The sequence below is a fragment of the Erpetoichthys calabaricus genome, chromosome 11 (genome assembly GCF_900747795.2).
Source record: "Erpetoichthys calabaricus chromosome 11, fErpCal1.3, whole genome shotgun sequence".
NCBI classification, from domain to species: domain Eukaryota; kingdom Metazoa; phylum Chordata; class Cladistia; order Polypteriformes; family Polypteridae; genus Erpetoichthys; species Erpetoichthys calabaricus.
The window spans coordinates 123025119-123045560 of record NC_041404.2 but is presented as its reverse complement, the minus strand read 5'-3'; the positions used below and the strand labels follow the sequence as shown (position 1 = coordinate 123045560).

The 20442-nt window shown below is 44.3% G+C and overlaps 2 protein-coding genes across 2 annotated transcripts; one reads left to right on the top strand and one right to left on the bottom strand.

Moving 5' to 3' along the window:
• The first annotated feature begins 11 nt into the window (after positions 1–11).
• On the top strand, positions 12–20366 carry slc5a10 (solute carrier family 5 member 10). The gene is made up of 15 exons (XM_028813793.2): positions 12–750; positions 1450–1521; positions 1601–1705; positions 2182–2241; positions 2766–2870; positions 3898–4003; positions 4077–4157; positions 4334–4539; positions 5150–5285; positions 11781–11888; positions 12220–12370; positions 12573–12741; positions 13117–13332; positions 19716–19821; positions 19933–20366. Exons 1-15 carry the CDS (start codon positions 640–642, stop codon positions 20121–20123), a joined length of 1923 nt encoding a protein of 640 aa, XP_028669626.2. The 5' UTR covers positions 12–639; the 3' UTR covers positions 20124–20366.
• On the bottom strand, positions 4180–10284 carry LOC114660842 (protein FAM83G). Its single transcript, XM_028813789.2, has 5 exons — positions 9404–10284; positions 7473–7640; positions 6740–6864; positions 5552–6647; positions 4180–5053 (listed from the first exon to the last, which is right to left on the bottom strand). Exons 1-5 carry the CDS (start codon positions 9845–9847, stop codon positions 4637–4639), a joined length of 2250 nt encoding a protein of 749 aa, XP_028669622.1. The 5' UTR covers positions 9848–10284; the 3' UTR covers positions 4180–4636.
• Positions 20367–20442: the final 76 nt, after the last annotated feature.

Genomic DNA, 20442 nt, shown 5'->3' with positions numbered 1-20442 from the left:
GATGGGGGTGGTGGGGGGGGCGGTTCTTAGAATGGCTGTGCCTAGCAACACAGACAAACACTTGAGGCACTAGCATGCAGTACGAACTCTGCCATCTGCTTTGTGGACGTTAATGTGGCGACTGTGTATGCTGTGTTTTCGCTGGCAGTGTTTGTGCAGCACTTCAGTCCATTAACTCTCAACACAGTCTGGCTGTAAACCACCTCCCCCATGACAGTGCAAAGAACAACAGACCTTCCATCACAGTGGGTGTGAGGGTGAGGCAGGCTACTTGGTAACTCATTCAGGTTTATCAGTTACCCCAGGAGCAGCAGGTTTTCCTGGCACCTTGCTGATCACTTGGTCTGACCACTTGCTCTGGCTGTTCTTATCCCAGTACACCTTTTAGATGGTGTAGTGCAACTCATTGGATCACAGATGTTTCACGTGGCTGCGGACCATTAAGCTTTGGTGTCACACTTAGAACCTCAGGTGATCAAGTGGTGTCCTACTTGAGAAAACAAATTGGCTCTGGAAGTGGGCGGGTTGTGTCTCTGCTCTGCTGAGCTGATGTGTTTAATCATCAATTTACTTGGTGCCTCTCATCTTAAGTGATCAGTGTCTGAAACCTCTGCTCCTTTGTCCACTTTAGACGCCATCATGGACACCAACTCTACCTCTGTTTTCTCTGTTACTATTCAGAAGTTCAGTGTAGCAGACATTGTGGTTATTGTGGCTTATTTTGTGCTGAATGTCGCTGTAGGGATATGGGTAAGTTCAATCTGCCTTGTGGGAGATAAATTGTGGGGGTCCAGATGTGCTTGCCTGGAGACCAGTGTTTTTCACTTGATCCTGAGGGTAAGTAATGAGTGCAAACTGCTTTGTTTCAGCTGAATTGAATGCTTGAACTTAAATTATTTATTGAGCCTAAATTCATAGGTTTTGTGTTTTTATTATTATTAAAAAAAAAAAACTCTCCTCACATATATGGTTGTTTATTATTCAGACATCAGTGCAAATAAAGTGAGCAGTTTGTGTCCCAAGTCGGCTGTTAAACAAAATACCTGGAAAGTACTGAGCTAGGTGAAGCAGGTGCTTGCCAGTGTGCCTCGATGTGGGTTTACATGCGGCTTTGTCCTCAGTGCATTATGAATTTACAGATTGAGGACCCAGAACTGAGGTGTCCGCCGTGACCAAGGAGTTACTCCAACCAGGAATGGGAACTTGCAGCTGCTGCCAAGTGACACACTTGCAGGTTCTCAAGCATTAGTATGTACACGGCTACCGTCAGATACTTATTACTTTATAGTGACTTTCACTGCAAATGCCATCACAAAGCAAGTTGGCATATAGGCCTCTTGGTTTGGGGTCCATGTAACTAGGAGAGGGTTGTTTTTGTGTGGAGATTGTGTTTGTGTTTTTCTTCAGACTGATCAAAGGCAGCTTGATTAAAAAAGCTTCCACTCTCAGTCCTCCTGCAGGGTCAGCCGCAACACTCTGAGTGGCTACTTTTTGGCTGGCAGGGACATGCAGTGGTGGCCGGTAAGTGTCAAATCTCTGATGTCTGACTGACGCAGTATAAAGGTTCTTTCTCACTCCTCTCCCCTTGTGTGTCTATTAGATTGGTGCGTCACTATTCGCCAGCAGTGAAGGATCAGGACTTTTCATCGGCCTGGCAGGCACAGGGGCTGCAGGAGGAATTGCCGTTGCAGGTTTTGAATGGAATGTGAGACCTCTTGTCAGTCCGTCTACATTTAGATAAAAAAATATATATACTGTATATATATATATATATATATATATATATATATATATATATATATATATCAAAAGTGTGTGATAACTTAAGATGGCTCCAGTGAGATGTGACGGCATTACAGAACTGCCTGCATACAGGCAGCATGTGCTAAACAGACTATAAAGAAGGCATCCTTAAACTGTTAGCAGTGCCTTGCCAGCTCCTGACATTCACCACACCTTCCTTTCTTGTTCCTTTGGTTACATTTCAAGGCAGAGTAGCAGATTACATGTAAATAAATGAAAAAGAGCCGTGTGATGAATTACACAAAGGTATACAGGAAATAGGTGGTGCCCACCAGACGGGCCCTTGATAAAAGAAGATGGCCTGCAAAGCAATGTCTTCTAACGTCTTGCTTCTATTGTCGGTTGAGTTGTTTTTCAAGGCGTTTCTCCTTTTTGCAGGCCACCTATGTGTTGCTGCTGCTGGCCTGGGTCTTCATTCCAGTGTACATATCCTCAGGGGTAAGTGTGCTTGGTCAGCTCTCAGACTGCCAGTTGTGGACAAACTGTGCAGGCATGGTTTGCTTCAGTAAAGCCGGGCCAAGCATATTCAGTCTAACTGTATTATTAAAGTGACACTGCCAAGACCATTACGGGGTCATACCAGGCCTGGTGACCTCAAACAAGCATATTTTGGACAGGGCCACAACAAGGCTTAGTCATTTAAAAGCTGACCAGTTTGGTCAAGGACATGTGGAACGATCAAGAATAGTTAGCTCCAACCCCACCAGCCTGGCCAGGGTCAGTGAATTGTAGGCAACTAAGAAAGCATTTTCTGGAATCCATACATGGTCTGTTCTTGCCACAGCCATGAACACTAGAGCCTTATTCTAGTTTACAGAAGTTTAAAGCCACAAAAAAAAAAAAAAATCCTATAAACCCACCACCTCAATGGCTTTGGCTGCTCCTTGAAATGATAGCAGTGACACTCTTAGTTATGGGGTCACTTTGCTTAAAAAAATTCTTGTCTGACTACTTCCCTGCAGATTGTCACCATGCCAGAATATCTGGGACGGCGTTTTGGAGGTGAGCGGATCCGCACGTATCTGTCGGCTTTGTCTCTGCTGCTGTCCATCTTTACAAAGATTTCGGTAAGACACTCGGCACCAACCACAGCATTCAAGTTGCAACATCTTTTTTTTAAATAGTATTTTTATTATTTTTAGTAGAAATATTTCTTGTAGGCAAACAAGAACAACTTCATAGCTGCATGCATTGGAGGTGGTGGCAGAGTGGGTACTGCCACCTTGGTCTGTCACGAAGTTTCAAATTAAGAAGTTGTTCCCAAATCGTGCTGATCACCCTCTGTAGGTCACAATATAGTCTCTGAGGGGGCATAGATAAAGGATCAGCAGGTCATCAAGGGAGCCTAGCAGGCCACAAGAATATGTGTGCCGGAGCAGGATGGGCTGCTATGGGCTACATAATGGAGAAGAGGGTTCAATTAGCATGAGGCCTGGCTGTCTGATTGTGGGAATTGGCTTCAGATATCCTTCACCCATTTAGACCAACTCAGACTGTGCATGTGCAGGCCCAGGTCGGCAATATTCACATTATGTTCTCCGCTCCTCCCACCAGTTGGCTGTCCCTCTCCACTCAGGAGGCCCACCAGCATGTGACCTTTGAACTGGTCACCAGCATTCACATATAAAGCCCCTCCACTCCAACCGTCTACTTGCTGGGGACCCACCTGTGTATGACCAGGGCAGCCATATTCACATATGAAGCGCTATCTGCCCTCTGCCTGGCTAATCCAGACTGACCTCCATCTAGGGCGTGGAAGAGGTCAATGAGGGCATGTCACCTTTGTGCTCATCAGCAGTATTCACAATTAAAGGCCACTCATTCCCTCTCCGACTCACCTTCTACTTCAAGAGAGAGCAAATCAAATTGACATTTGAAACGGTCAACGATATTCACAATTACGAGGTTACTTATTCCCTCCCAGTCTGATCAACTACTTGATGAGTGGAAAAATCTGAATGACCTTTGAAATGGTCAACAATATTCACAATTAAAAAAGTTTACTATTCTGGTTGAGACTGACCACCTACTTGAAGAGTGCCTTTTGGAATGGTCAGCAGTATTAATGTGTAATGGCTGCCTGTTCTCTTTCAGACTGATCTCTATTCTGGGGCCTTGTTTGTGCAAGTCTGCCTGGGGTGGAATCTCTATGTGTCCACTGTTCTCATGCTGGTGGTGACCGCTCTCTACACCATAGCAGGTATCTGGTCAGCACAATACCCTTTCGTCAGGGAATGCCCCCAGTGGCCTAATGCTATTCTGTCTGTGCACAGGAGGCCTGGCCGCTGTCATCTACACGGACACTCTGCAGACATTTATCATGATTATTGGGGCCATTGTTCTCACCATCACAGGTAAGGCTGGTCATTTTCCTCCTTCTTTTAAATGGTGTGAGATTGTGACTGCTAAGAAAGGAAGCCAACCTGAAAGCCAATAGTGACCTAATGGGTGTAGGCTGGCATTGTTTCAAACAGGTCCAACTAATTTTTTCCTTTTGTTATGGTGCCCATATACTGTGGTGCCTCAACAGCCTTCAGCAAGATTGGGGGCTACCAGAACCTTGAGGACCGCTACCTGAGAGCAATCCCCTCCAAGATCATCCCCAACACAACATGTCACCTCCCACGAGCGGATGCCATGCACCTTTTCCGAGACCCTGTGACTGGCGACCTTCCCTGGCCTGGCATGACATTTGGACTGACCATCCTAGCCACTTGGTATTGGTGTACTGACCAGGTAAGGATAAAGGGAGGGGTGGGAATCGAGCATTTAAAAAAAATAAAATAAAAAAAACCTGGTCAGTCCAGGGTCTAAGTGTCCAATACTCATCCTACTAGACCACATCCTTGCTCCTGGGTGACTCCAGTCGTGTCTTCCTCTGCATGGTGCCACCATGACTGGGCACCTTACCTTTAAGGAGTTTGATCTGGGACAGTTTGTTGTAGGAGATGCCAAAAGGCGTCCTCGAACTGTCAGTTTTCTGGAGGAGCCCATCAGCCAGGTTGTATCCACTGGTTGATCTGTTAGGAGACATTGGTGGGCCAAAACCTGGCTTCCCAGAGGCAAAGCCTTTGCTGTGCCAGTACCTGTGGCCTCCGATTACAGGTGCCATAGCCTTACTAGGTCTGTGGTAACTTCCTGGTTTGGCAATGACCACCTTTACTGGTCCTCTCGTCAGCTTTTGCTGCTCCCATTCAGGCTGGGCAGTGTTAAATGGATAGCTGGTGATCAAATGGTGCAAGTGCTTTGTCTGCAAACAAGAAAAAAAGATGGACAATTAAAGACAGAACAGTCATACCACCCTGCATCAGCCTCATGCTGGTGATGACTCTTTTTATTTCTTCAGGTCATAGTTCAACGGTCACTGTCTGCTAAAAATCTGAGCCATGCAAAAGGGGGCTCCATCCTGGCAAGCTACCTCAAGATGCTGCCAATGCTCATCATCATCCTGCCAGGAATGATCAGCCGCGCACTGTACCCAGGTGAGAGATCATCATCAGCATTGGGGTGCAAATCATACAGCGTAACTACTGGCACGTATAAAGTTTTGTATTTTGACACATTATTTATCATGGCACCAAGAGTGGCAACATTTTGCATGCTGATTTGATATGTAGTGAGAATTTCACTGTACTCTATACAAGTATAAATGGGTACTAAAAATGTGGGTGTTAAATCAATCTGAAATACCAGTTAGCACAGACTAGAAGTGTATACTGGGCATACACAATAGTACACACAGGCTCACCTTCCTCTGGTCTCGATGAAGCCCTCTCTGCTCCAGCTGCATTTCCCTTTGTTCTGGTCCTGCACTGCTCTGCTTCAACCTGGCATCAGCGTCAGGAAGGCCATTGGGCAGATTTCCCTGCTTAGCACTTTCCAGGTCCTCGCACTCAAAGTACTCCTCCGATGTTGACGAGATGCTGGAAACTCCATGCGGGCTGAATCCGCGGCCTCCGTCATGTGCCTGTATGCTCAGCTCTTCACCAGGACTGTATGTGCGGTTAAAGCCTATTGGGGTCTTTTGGAACTGTGTACCCTCAGTTGAGCGATTCTTTTCTGACTCAACAACTAATTTCATAACCTCTGGAGAGTCTGTTTTTTGATCGCTAAATATTAACTGGACTGTCCGGGGTTTTGGAACGGGGGGTGCAGACAGGTTCGGCTTTTGTTCTGCCACCTGTGAGACTTTCTTTTGGCTCTCTTCCTCCTCCTTGGTGCTGTGGCTGGCCATCCCCCCTTTGGGGTTGGGATCCTGAGACTCACTTTTTTCTTGGACTTTGATGGGCTTTTTAAAGCGAATGGCCTGGGATGTCTCAAAGAGTTGAGACCTCATGAGGTGTGCCTGGATGGGTTTGTTGACATCCCTGATGTTGATGAATCCAATGACGTCACTTGGGGGTTCGGGGTCTGGCCAGGTTGGTAGGTAGTCGATCATGTTGGCACGCTCCAAGTCCAGAAGGCCAGGGTGAATGATGGCCGGTTCCTCTTTGGGCTCCGGGGCCTTGACTTTGGCCTTATTGCCCCTTGTGCTGTTGTCTTTGATGGGCTCACTGGTCTTTTCAGATGATGCCCCACCAGAACCAGTCTCCATGTTACTGGTCCTTACCAAAGCATATTTGGGGTTGATCATTTTGCGCACAACTTCAGCAGAAGGCAGTGCTGGCATGGGCACCTGTGGAGCCATCTCTGGCTCTGGCTCCTTCTCCAGACTGATGTGCTGCAGGTTCACACTCTTGGAAGTCAGGTAGAGGTCCCGAAACTGTTTGTCAAATATGTCCACTGCCTGGCCAGTGAGCACTGTGATCAAGTTCCTGTCCATTCTGGCTGCAGTCCACGTAAAGCTAGAGCAAGAAATAAAAAACAAACAAACAAAAAGTCTAAGACTCTGGAATGGAATGGAAGGCTCACACCTGACACACTTTCATCATCTTACCTGTACGAGCCGGACACCGCCCGGTCTCCATCCACAAACATGAACTTTTGGCTGAGCAGACCATGGACTCTGAGGGACGAGTGGGTGTGGAACTCGCATCCACGTGTGGCACGCACCCGCAGGTTCTGTAACACAGGCAAGAACAGGCTGGCATAAGGAAATGCTACACTAAACCCCAGCAAACACTTAACTCTTGCATACCTTGCCTGCGGAACTACCCGCCAGTGTCTCATTAATTTTTCTATAGTGCCTTTCACCATATGCTACAACTTTATTTACCCAATAAGCACGCACACACACATGTATATACAATAAGTTTGTTTCCCCTATTGAAAGTCACTGAATGAACTGTAATCTCGACCTTAAATGCCATGCCGTGCACAACACACTCTAAGCCCTAAAGTTTTGTCTGTTTTGGCAGCAACACAACAGCAAAACTGAACCCCTAATAACTGGCGCAGTAAAACATTACTTGCCTGCAGAACAAGATTTTCTTGGCACAGAACTGCGGAGATACGCCCTGCTGTGTCTGGCCCTTAGGCAGGGTGGGTCCTCAGCACCCAGCTCTCACTTTCACAGGGCTCCGGTGTTATATCAGTCTATGGCCCATTTCTGCCTTCAGTTTATTTACTGAGGGAATCTGAAAGCTGCTATCAATTGTGACCGAGGCCTGAGGCTCAGCTGACCACAGTCAGCCATTGCACTGCCATGTCAGTTTGGCTTCATCACTCACCTTCATGTGGCCGGTGTGCATCCCAGCTCTCTCACACATTTGAAGGAAATGTGGCACACTGGTTTCTTCAATTATAATGTAGACTGGAACTTTCCTCTTAAATCCAGCATCCAAGAGGTCCTTAAAAATATCCACGTCAGTAAAGATGTCCATGACCACAGAGATCACCTACAGAAGAATGAAGATGGGCAGTGAGAGGATCCCAACCCAGCTGGACGGCTTGGGGCTGGAAATAATAATAATTCAGCCCACTGCATGTACTCATACTCAATTTCTATTATTTTTGTATCTGTCTGCAAATCTATTTAATCTTGGCACATAACAATTACAAACTCTTTCGGAGTGATTATAACAATGAAAAGGCACTAGGAATCGAAACCAGTTTATCTGGTTAAAATCTCGGCAGAATTTTATTTGTGAGGTTCAAATAGAATATTAGAAGAAGATTACCTATTGTAGTCACCCGATTTCTCCAAAATAACATCAAGTAAAGTTTCGGAGGTCCCTAAACTCCAACACTCTACACCAGGGGCATTTCTTGAATTTAGTGGTGTCAGGGTCTTAACTCCTTTGTCTTCCTTATGCTGTGTTTTAAATTTTACGTAACTTCTTAGCCGAGTGTCCTGCGAGTTGTTATATATATAGATAGATATAGATGAGCACGTTTTTCAGTTTGTTGACATGCATAGGAGTCCTCTTTGGGGTTTCAGCTCTTTTGTGGAAAACGGGGGTCCACCTTGGGGTGTTGAATTTGCCGATACTAAATATACGTATGATAACATACTGTATACAAAACTGAATGAAGAGATCTGGAGTTTGCACGATACATCAAGGGTTTAAGCCTTTGAAGACCTCCCTCCTGACGTTAGTGCTCAAAACTTTTAAAAATAAAAAGGTGCTAAAGTGTTTCTTTAGGGTGATACCATAGGAGAACCATTTTTGGTTCCCTTAAGCACTATCCACATGAAGGTTCCAGAAATATCCATAGACCAATAACAGGCTCCATAAATATCCATGAATTAATGACCGCAGATTTATAGCACACCAATGGGTTCCTTCATGGCTCTTATTCTAAAAGCGCACTCCACTTGGTTGTTTCACAATAATTAAGATTAGGTATATAAGTAGGTTTCACATTTCTGTTATTTTAGCCCTAAAATAGTAACTTAACATCAGGGACCTATTTTAATGACTGTAAGGTTAGTGTTTGGGCGATGGGAAGGCCGTCTCAAATGGCGTCCGCTTTCTGAACAAGACCCCTCCTTCACTTTTGTTACATAAAATAACACAAGTTAAGTTCACATATCATTGATATGTTAGTGTGCTGCTCTAAAGATACCCATTTTGTCCATTTATTAGGGACCTTTTCAAAGCCCCAAAACACAAGTTTCATATATAAAGAGCTATTTTCAAAATGAAATGTTGTTTCTTTGCCTAGCAATGGTTCAAGGAGGAACCACACAACCCAGTAAAGTGTTGTTACAAAACTAACATTTTTAGGAGTGCACCACACTACTTGGTTTGTGGTCACTGATTTCTTAAATGGGGGTGGGGAAAAACAAACTCATGAAGTTTACCCTGTAAAAGTTTCCATCAGTGTCCCGGACTTCATATTGAAGAATTTATTTTAAAGCGACAGTCCTGCTAATCTCCTTTATAATTTTAAACAATTCAATCCTGTCCCCATCATATTCTCCTTTGCTTAAATTAGCAAGGTTCCCCTTTTGTCTTGTCGGTCTGCAGTGGCCCTCTTAACCCTCACTTGTTCTCGCACAGCTAGATTGTCGGTTTTTCTACAGTGTGCTGCATTTTAATATAATGTGGATTGTGTATCGTTTTAGAAAGGCCGCCTCGTAAAGCAATGTACACATCTCAGATTGACCCGTTCGACGGCCCCAATGGCCGCCTGTCTGGCCCCTTCAGACCCCTACCTTCTGCGCTTGCCCGATCATCTTCCGCACCACCTCTTTGATGTGCGCCTGCCCCTCCATAGGTGGCTGCGTGTACACGTTGGCTCGGGTCACGCCACGGTACGATGAGATGTCCGGCCATCCTAAGTCCAGCTCAGGTATGGACACGTCAGATTTGTCTGGCCAATATTCCAAAGAGTCCTGATCCCCCTCTTCCGAACCGCGCTCCTCCCCTCCTGGGCGGTACTTTTCCACAAAACCGGCGATCTGCTGAAGCTCGGGCTCAGAGAGGAAGTCCCGAATTTTAAGTTTTTGCACCTCGTCCCGAAAGGCCTGCGGACCGTCCTGTAGCAGCGCCTCCAGTGCCAGTCGCTGCTCCTCACTGTAGAAGAACTCGGGCTTGCCCTCTGAGAAGCGCACGTTCACGTGGTTATCGTCCAGACACTGAACCTGTGAAAAGGCCATGGCTGGGGGACTGCTCGCACTCGCGTAGTGTCGACACGAAGCGGCGGCTCACTTTGTCTTACAAAACACAGCCGTCCGGTCACGGTCGCAGGCGCCGTCTCAGTCCGAGTTCCAACAAGCACACACCTCCTGTCTGCGTAGTCCAGATAATATCCACAGGGTCACCAAGTCCTCCCGGCAGCCTGGTTACTCAGCAGTCCAGACTGCTGCTTCTAGGTTATTCAGTAATTCAAATTATGGCGACTGGATCGGTTCCTAGTCTAAATCGCAGCGCTATCTGGAGTATAGATCACGGTCGCCGGGTCACTTAGGAGTCCAGGTCTTAGCTCCCCAAAAACTTCCAGCTGTGCTGTGTAGATTCCGTTTCTGTCTAAACCGCAAGCCTCGGCTCACATCGCGTACCATATTGGAGCCGCTGGATACTTCTCAACTTCCCAGTTTTGGCGAAACAGAAGCTGCTCGTTACCGGCACTGCCACCCGATCAGTTGAGAAGGCGTCTCCTTGGCCCGCCCAAGAGGCACACCCCGGTCAGGTGACATTGGAGCACACCTGGGGCTGATTCACTGTCTGGTCTGCCCACCCCCACCGTGCTTCTGTGACGCAGTGCTGATTCAGAAAAGGGTGCAGGATTCCTGGATTTTAGGAGCAGAACCCCCCACCACCTTCCACCTCCACCCCACCCCCACCCCAAATCTTTTGTTTCTAGTTGTTCTCCTCCGGTTTGCCTGCCATCCAGGACTTTGGAACAGTCAATCAAAATAAAAGTTTAAAGAAGGAGGAGAAATCGTTAAAGTTTCTTCATTACACGTATATGGGTTTACTGCCACTGCGGTTTCTCAAGTCGTGTTTGAGGATGCCGGGACACAGAACTGCATAAGAAGGTTAGATAATGGATGGATTTGTAAGTATATACTGTAGTTGTGGTGAAAAGTTTCTATCCACGCAGAAAATGAACATGATTGCGAGGGCAGGATTGGGCTTTCAAAGATTTTTACAACTGTTCTTTTTAGGTGGCAGGATGATTGTACAACATAATGACAGTACTGCAAAAAATGTAAGAAAAATCAGAAATGTAGCACACAAGTTTTAATTTAGTGTGAGCTTTCGGACAATATTCATACAACACACCAAATATTTGGTTAAATGTCCCTTAGCACGTTTCCCCTTGATTAGACACTTATGGTAGCCTGCAACAGGCTTCTGGCAGAATTCATATTGGACCTTGGACCACACAAGTCAAGTCAGATGGGCTTACATATATACATTATACAGAGGTAGGAAATTACATTTCCTAGGGCCACAACTCGGAGAACTCGGAGCTTGGTGACAGGATTGGCACTCCAGCCACTGTAACAAAAACCTCACACTGTACCATTCCATCTAAACTAGCGTGGTGCTGAGGTGCCACCCGTTGCACAGTTGCACTCGGGTTCTAATTTGGGATCCTGAGGTGGTTCGTCATGTGGTGGGTGCGTCAATGCACTGTGCTCCTAACCTCCTCCTCTTCCTTTGTGTTTAGGTATACAGAATATATATATTTATATACAGTATATTACATTCATCCACTCTCCAAACCCACTTATTTCAAGTCTCTGTGTATAGTATTAGCAGTGCTCTTAATTGTGTGTGTGTGTGCCCTGTGAATGACTGACCGCTCTTTGGCACCCAGTGCTGATGACACTGGGTCCTGCTAGCTCTCATCACACAGTATGAGATCAGGAAACAGATGGATGAGGAGATCTTAGCAGTTATGTGCTGTGTACCAGTGTCTAGCTATAAGCCTCTTTATGGGTGGACTCATCTGTCTGCTCAGAGTGCACCCTCTTTAGTGTGAAGTCATCATGGTAAGGTGGCATGAATGGCTTGCCACTTTTGATGTGATCTAGCATTTGCCACATTGCCCTCCTTCTCTGTTTGCTTTTGTTTTTCCAGACTCTGTTGCATGTGTGGATCCCATGGAATGTTTCCAAGTCTGCGGCTCAGAAGTGGGTTGCTCCAACATTGCTTATCCAAAACTGGTCATTGAGCTGATGCCCAGTGGTAATGGTGGCCATAGTTCTTGTTTACTGTTGATGACCTTTTTCTTCTGATGTCTTTCATGTTTTCTGGGCTTTCTGTCAGCCTGTTCTTTTTTTTGCTACGCTAAAGCGGCACCTTGTTTAGTAAGCACCTAAAAATAGGGCACACATTAAAAATATTTAGTGAGTCAGCAATAAATAAAAAGAACATGGTTGTGCAGAAGCACGCCTAGCAAACGTTCTCCTGTCTGAGACTTCAATAACAGTTTCTGTCCTCTGCTTTGGCACTTGGGTGCCCCTTTGGGAGGGGGTTCCTCTTTTCCTGCCCTCATTGTGTTGTCCGTACTCCACAGGTCTACGAGGGCTGATGATTGCCGTCATGATGGCTGCCTTGATGTCGTCTCTTACTTCAATCTTCAACAGCAGCAGCACCCTTTTCACCATGGACATCTGGAAGAAGTTCCGTAGGCGGGCCAGCGAGCGTGAGCTGCTTCTGGTGGGGAGGTGCGGCCCAAGGGGTGGAGGGTGATGGGGTTGGGATTTAAGGGCAATGACACATGAGGTGGCAGAAGCATCTGTGCTGGACCACGCTCGGTCATTGACTTGATTTGAAATGACAGCCTGGAGAGGTATGGTTTGAGGGGGGCTTCTGGGGTGGCATGTGCCCTTATCATATTCATGGCTCCCATTTGGATTTGTCCTGCAGAATTGTCACAGTCATTCTTGTGGTGGTCAGTGTTGTCTGGATTCCAATTTTGCAAAACGCCAACAGCGGGCAGCTCTATGTTTACATTCAGTCAGTGACGAGTTATCTGGCTCCACCGGTGACAGCTGTCTTCATGCTTGCAGTGTTTTGGAAGAGGAGTAATGAAGCGGTGAGTCTGTTTTAGTGGAACTGGCTGTTCTAATGCCTTATTTTCAATTTGAGGTGCAGTAACACAGGATGAATGCTGCAGGTGGGGTAGGAATATGGGCAGTTGTGTAGAGGAGCACTGTGGGGTTAAGCCAGGTTTAGGGGTGAGGTGGAAAGGGTTATGCAGGTGGATGCAGCTTTGTGAACATATTGGGAGGAGCTTTTACTTGGCTGAATTAATTATACACTTGATTGCCATCATCTCATCACTGCTAGCATAGGTTGCTGCTCCTTGGCTCACCCAGATGCACCAGAGCCTTGCCTGCCATATCTGATGAATGGAATTTGGAGCAACTACATGATGGGGTTTGTAAATTATCAAGCTTCTTTGTTTCAGGGAGCGTTTTGGGGTCTCATGGTTGGCCTGGCAGTTGGACTGACAAGGATGATCATGGAATTCATTTACCCACCACCCCGCTGTGGTGTCTTCGATCCCAGGCCATCGGTCTTAAAGAATGTCCACTATCTGCATTTTGCTATCATTCTTTGTGCTCTGACGGCTATTGTGATCGTGGTGGTCAGTCTGCTGACAGAACCACCCACTGCAGTACAGGTGAGGTTTTAAATACGTCGAGGTGTAACACGCTAGCTGGACAGGTGTCATTAGGGCTGCAGGGGCCAGTTAAATGAGGGTACAAGGGCACCCAAGTGAAATTGGTGAGGAGCTGGAAAATGGATGATGGGTGTGGGGTTGTGATAATTGTGGGTCTGATCACAAGGACATGAATGCAACTACTCCGGTGTGTATGTGTTACAGAAAAAGAGATGTCTAATGCTGTAGATGTGAGTGGTAGATGAGATGATTTGAGGCAAAGGACTATAGGAGCATATTGGGGCAAGATGGTGAGGGACGCAGGTGTCCATGTGAGAAACCAGGTAGAGAGGTGCTCAGGTGTGTTGGGCTTAGTGGAGGGATGGTCAGGTATGAACATTGTGTCACAAGCCGAGCAGAAAGGTGTTTGGGTATGGTAGTTACAAGGTAAGAATAGAGGTGGGTAGGAAATGTTGTAAATGTAATATAAATGTAAATGATGTAAATGTAAAGGTGCTCATGAATGGCTGGGCAGAAATCAGCAAAGGTGCCCAGATATGCCATGAGTGTTGAGGTCAATGGGACAAATGGTTAGGTTTGGGTGTCACATGGTGAGCAAATTGATAGCTAGAAAGAGGCTCAAATGTATCAGGAGGTGAATGATGCAAATCCTCAGGTGAGAGTTTGTGTGTGTTAGCTGGGGGGCGAGGAGACATGCTTAGATGTTTGTATTTTAAGCGGTGGGTCGAGAGGTGGTAAGATGTGTATGTTACAGTCAGGACGGACACATTCCTTTTGGCTACTTTAAGCAAAACATAATTGTGCCACCCTCTTTGAACTTACAACACAACTAATAGGCATCCATCCGTCCGTTTTGTACAGGGTTGGGGAGAAGCTGAAGCCCATTCCCACATACTTTCCAGTGTTTGCACACACATACTGTACACACACATTCACAGAGTAAATATTATACCTCTATGACACTCCCACTTTCGTCACTCATTCAGTGTGCTATAGGAGAGACATGGCAGCCAGCTTGAGTTGGAGGCTTTAATGATGGTTCCACGCACATCATCAGCCAATGCAAATCTGTTGGTAATGCACCTTCTCTCTCACGCATGTCCCCAGAGGTATATGGAGGAAAAATAATTCTACACAAACCAGACTGGCAGCGTACTTAACTAAAAAGCATAATTACATTCATAAGTATTATTACATTAATCCAGCTTAGCTTTCAGAAGTGTACATGCCAGATCTTCATGATTATAACGGTCTTAATGGCATCTTCTGTTTCAGTGTTCAACTCATACTCTAGGCAACTCACAGCCCTTCTATCAAGCCTGTCCTCTGTCATTATACTGCCATGATCAATCAAAATTCCCTCACTCTGCAACGTTAGCTCCTGGTCCGTCTCTGAGCAGAACTCTCTATGCCTGCTGTTGCTTGCATGGAAGCAAAGTTTTTAGTGGAATCAGTGACTTAATGGTGGATTATCATTCTTGCTGAGTCTGAGCCAAGGGATTTTAAGAATGAGCCTTAGTACTGTTGGAGTGCCAGCTTTGTTAACAGTCTCTTCTTGTATTTGCAATCACAGTTTTGAAAGCATTGTGAAATGCTCCACTTTGTTGTTGACGGATAATACCTTACCCCATTGATCAACTTTCCTAAGCCATTCTGCACAACAGGAGAGAAGTTTAGAAGGGTGACATGTTCTGCTATTGAGTTCCCAACAGGTCGCCTAACATTTAAAGTGTTACATTTGGCCACCTTGGCCCAAGTGCTGCTCTAACCAGTCACTTAGTTCACCTACACATAATGTGACAAGATCAGACTTTTGTTTTTAATTTTGTTTTATAAATTCTCCATTATCTCAAAAAACGATTTGGACCTTGTTTTTAGAGAAGAAGGCATCTTGTACTCACATATGTTTTTAATAAGCAATTAAGAAATCTGACAAATGAAAAAATCCCATTCAGTCGATCAGACTCGTTTGTTTAACTAATAGCTAAGCTATCCCAATATTTCATCCAGATACTTTTTAATGATGTCAAAAATAAGCAAAACTCTCCAGCAATGTCATGTTGTTTTTCTTATGGGTGCTGTCATTTTGATTTTTTTTTTGTTGTTGATGGATGCTAAACCATTGCTAGACAAGGTCAACCAGCAGTGTGCATTGTGTAACGTATCTGAGGGAAGGGAATAAAGGTCATGTCATGCACTTCCTAGTTGTCCTTGACTGGATTCAAGTCATACCTTGCAACTGTTATTCCTTTGTTGTTTACACAAATGTCTCATTAATGAATTATGGCCCTGCTTTTTGACTGTGATTGAAGATTAATGTTTTGGCTCAAGTTACATGTGTTTTTATTGGCTTTCAATTTTTTTTACCCTCTCTACTTGATTTCTGTTACACATGTTGAGCCTTTGGTTATTTGTTTGTTTCCACTTGTTACTTTGGTTACAGTTCATCTTGTGATTCCTTTTTTAGCTAAATTCTGCTGCTATTCCATGCAGTCAGGTGAGTTGTATTTGTCTGTGTGCTGAGCATAGAGGTATTCACATAAATTGGGGAGCAATGCTGACGTGTTAGGAGCTATATACATACAGTAGATCATCAGATGCATATGTCCGAAGGTGAGCTGGGAGGTACTGAGGTGTGTGTGGGTCAGGGCACAAATGAAATGAAGGCCAAGTTTATGTCACAAGGTGAGATATTTAGGTGTGCGTGAGATGAGGTGGCTGAGTTTTCTCATTTATATCTTCCGAGTAGGTAATATGTTTTGGCACCATGGTATTAAATTTCATTTTTACACAGCTATATCTATCCACTAAATCCACTTCTGTTTTCCCTCCAGATACTCTTATGGCATGTCTCCAAGACATAAAGTCATGGATGACTCTCAATTTTCTCCAACTAAACAGCAATAAAACTGAAGTGCTGCTCATTGGTTCTAAATCCACACTTGCTAAGGTTAACCATTCTTCTGTTTTAATTAACAATATTAACACAAACATCTCTTCTCAGGTTAAGAGCCTGGGCATCATTCTAGACAGTAATTTCTCTATTTCTTCTCATATAAGTAATGTTTCTTGGACTGCCTTCTTCCATCTCTGAAACATTTCTATACTTCATCCTGTTCATACGCAACAAAATACTGAAGTAATGGTTAATGCCCTAGTCACCTCACATATAGATTACTGTAATGCTATTCTATCTGGCATCCCACAAAAACCTATCCATCGCTTACAACTTATTCAAAATTCTGCTGCTAGGATAATAACCTTCTGTTCTAAATCCACTGAACATATTACACCTATTCTCTCAACTTCACTGGCTCCCTGTTAACTACAGAATACAATACTAAATACCGCTCTTAACATTTAAAGCTCTCCACAATCTCACTGATCTCCTCCAGACTTACACTCCTCGCTCACTCAGATCCTCATCTGCAGCTCTACTTTCTGTACCACACATCAGACTCTGTTCTTATTATTATTTTTCTTTTTTCTTTTGGTGGTCCATCATTTCTAATAATAAGTGACAAAAACTAGAGAAGTTCTATATAAGGCAATTAACACATAGCCTAGTGCAGACAATGTATTGCCATTTTTCTTTAATTTTATTGATTTTATTGTAATCACACAACATTCCATACAAATAGATCAATTTTTACAAAAATAGGATCAAAAACAATTCAACCCCCACCCCTGAGAAAGAGAGCATGGCCAGCAGAGTAAAACTTAAAGACAGTAAAAATAAGTAAATAGATGAATTAATAAGTGAATGAAGATAAATGGAGAAGAAAAAGAAATGGGGAGAGAATCTGCTTCCTTAGTGCTTTAAGAGCTTATTCTAAAATGTTATTGATTAGATCCTGCCAGGTTTTGAAAAAGTTCTGCGCAGATCCTCTAAGTGAAAATTTGATTTTTTCCAGTTTCAAAAAATATAAAACATCAGTTACCCACTGACTTAGAATAGGTGAGTTAGGTTTCTTCCAGTTGAGCAAGTTAAGTCTACGTGCCAGTAGTGTAGTGAAGGCAATCACAGTTTGTTTGTCCTTCTCCACTTTAAGCCCATCTGGGAGTACAGCAAACACAACTGTTAGTGGATTAGGAGGGATTGTGACACTGAGGCTGTCTAAAACGCATTTAAAAATTTTGGTCCAGAATGATGTTAATTTGGTGCAGGCCCAAAATCAAACTCTGTTCTATGGGAGCTCGAGCGTCTCTCATAGTGCTCCTCAGCTCTGGAATTCTCTTCCCTCTCATATCCGTAACACATTTTAAAACTGCCATCAAAACTTATCTTTTCAAACTGGCATACCAACTATGAATTTAACACGGTTACTGCCTGTTACATTTGTTGTTTACTACTACCTCTGTACCTTATTGCTTTTTGATTTATCGTTCTCTTTGTTTTTGTGGTATTAAAGTTGTTTAATTTCATTGTAAGGTGACCTTGAGTGTTAAGAAAGGCGCCTATTAAATAAAATGTATTATTATTATTATTATTATTATTATTATTAAAGTGGTGCTTCAGTGTTGAGAATTCTCAGATTTTAAAAGTTATTTATCATCCCTCTTGGGACTAACATTTATTTTGTTTGTGAGGAATTATGTCTTTCCTTGTTCAGTATCTTATTGGTTGCGTTTTGTAATTGTATTTGTCTCTTGGGAAGAGTTCATTATTATTACTATTATTATAACGTTTATTTACTGTATTGGCATTTTGTGTTTCAGTTGCCGACGACCCTTCTGATTGTGGTGGGGTGTAAGCCCTGTGCAGCATGATGATTTCATCATTAGTGCGACACTATAAATAATGGCAGGATGCAGCTCCTGGTATTTAGTTCTTAAAAACAAAAGACTAAACCTTTGCTTCATTTCCCATTCTCGTGGTATTCTGAATCATTGTGTGCCCCTTTTGACTACGAGTTTGTTTTGTGTTTTGGCTAAAGTCTTTCGGTTATTCTAGTCTTTTTGGTTACAGTTGTCCTTCTGTCCATGACTATGATTCAATTCCCATTCCAGTAACTGTCTCTCCTTTCTCGCTGTCAGCGTTTAATCAGTACAATCAGGAGGTGACTACAATTGTGTTCATGGGTTGTATGTCAAGAGATGTCGAAGTGTGTATGTCAGGTACAGGAGTGCTCAGGTGTGTGCTTGTGCATGTCATAAGCCAAATAAAGAGGTGCCCAACAGAACAGGGAGGTATGCAGAGAGGTGTGCGGGTTGGGATGACAAGACACAGCTAGGGAGGCATAGGCATGCAGGTGTGCTGGGAGCTCAGTGGAGAAGTGCTCAGATGTGTATGTTATGAGATCAGTGGCGAAATGGTCAGGAGTGTCGCAAGGCAGAAGGAGAAGTGCTCGGGTGTGTGCCTGTTGGGTGTAAAGAAGATGTATAGACAGAGAAGTGTTGTGTTTCATTGGTACGCTGAAGCTCTAGGAGGCAGCAATAAAAGCAGATGGTCAGAGAGGTGCATAAGGTATTATTTATCTGGATTTTAAGAAGGCTTTTTATAAGATCTCATATGACACTCTAGGCACCAAACTGAAAGAAATGGAAATTGAGGGTGTTCTGTGTAGATGGGTGCAAAACTGGCTAAAGCGGAGGGAACAAAGGCTTATGATGTGAAAAACTTTATCAAAATGAGGTGATCTTAAAATGGAGTGTCTCAGGGATCAGTACGGAGGCCACTGTGATCTGGGCAGAAATAGGAATAATAAGATGGTTAAGTACTGCAGATGATAACAGGCAAGTCAAAATGGCAGATAATTTAGAATCAGATGGCACATTACATACAGACTTTGACAAAGTATAGCAGATTTGTGTCAGATCACGTTTAACGTTAAGAATATTAAAGGCATAATGCACAGGGAGTAGAGATGTTAGATATGAATACACAATGGGAAGTCTGAAATTTGAAAGTACCCCTTATGGGTAGGGTTTTGTACAAACGTTGGAAAGTTCTTCACATAGAGGACCAGAGAAACTTTACATAATTTACTAAGTGGTGTGGTTGAGAGTAGGACATTAGGGATCTTGATCTTGATATTGTTTGGTGAGTCAAGATTAGTAGGATTAGTGAGCTTTTTTTGGGCTGAATTTGGGTTTGGAGGTGGGCTAGTTTTTCAGAAGGCAGTAAGCCAGGGTCTCAGGTATGTATTAATTGCCAGGTACACAGGGGGTTCAGGTTTGTGTCAGTTCAACAACAAGGTGCTCATTTGAGTGTGTAAGGAGTATTCCAGCAAGGTGTATACATTTGTTACAGGGTTGGTAGATGGGTGACATGTGCAGGGAGGTGGGTGTGTGAAGGAGCACTTGGGTGTATGAGCTGGCATCATAGTCTTACATTGTTTTCATGGTACCTTATGCCTGTGACACTTGTCGTTTGGTCTCAGATCCGGAGCCTGACCTGGTGGACTCTGTCACGAGAGCAAGTGACTCCTGGAATGAACATGCAGAAGGTATCTGCATCAGTGTCACCTCCAAGTGAGAGAGCGACAGGTACGTTTTCTTGAGTAAAGTCTGTTCCAGCGCCACTATTATACAGTGTATTGAAGTGGGTACTCTATAGGCACCACTGGCTTGTCATCATTTTGCTTTACCTGTCTTCAGCTGTGGACTCAGAGGCTCAAAAGCCCCGCTCCTGGATGGCAGTGATCTGTGGGACCCACCGTAAGGAGGAGAGCCAAATACAGCCACCACGCCTTGACACCTATGAGAGTCCCTTCTGGTCCCGGTTCTGCTGCATCAATGCCATTATCCTCATGTGCATTAATGTTTTCTTCTATGCATACTTTGCTTAAAGCTTTTCTGTCCACTGGCCTTGGTGCAACAATAAGGTGAGGCACACACCTGGGAACCAGGTACCCTGCAGTTGGTACAGCCAGCAGGAATGGGCCAAAGCATCAAACTGCTAGTAGAGATCCCACATGCCCATCCTGCTTTCTGTGGCATCACTGCAGGGCCTGCCTCACTGTGGACATTGGCATCGGCTGGACTTGTGGGTTGCCTGAAGTAGTCCAGCCAGGCTTGGAATGAGATGAAAAGGCCACCCATGAATGTATTCATTGTGTTGGTATTAAACCAGTAAGAATACCCAAAATGTGCATTTGCTTTGTCATG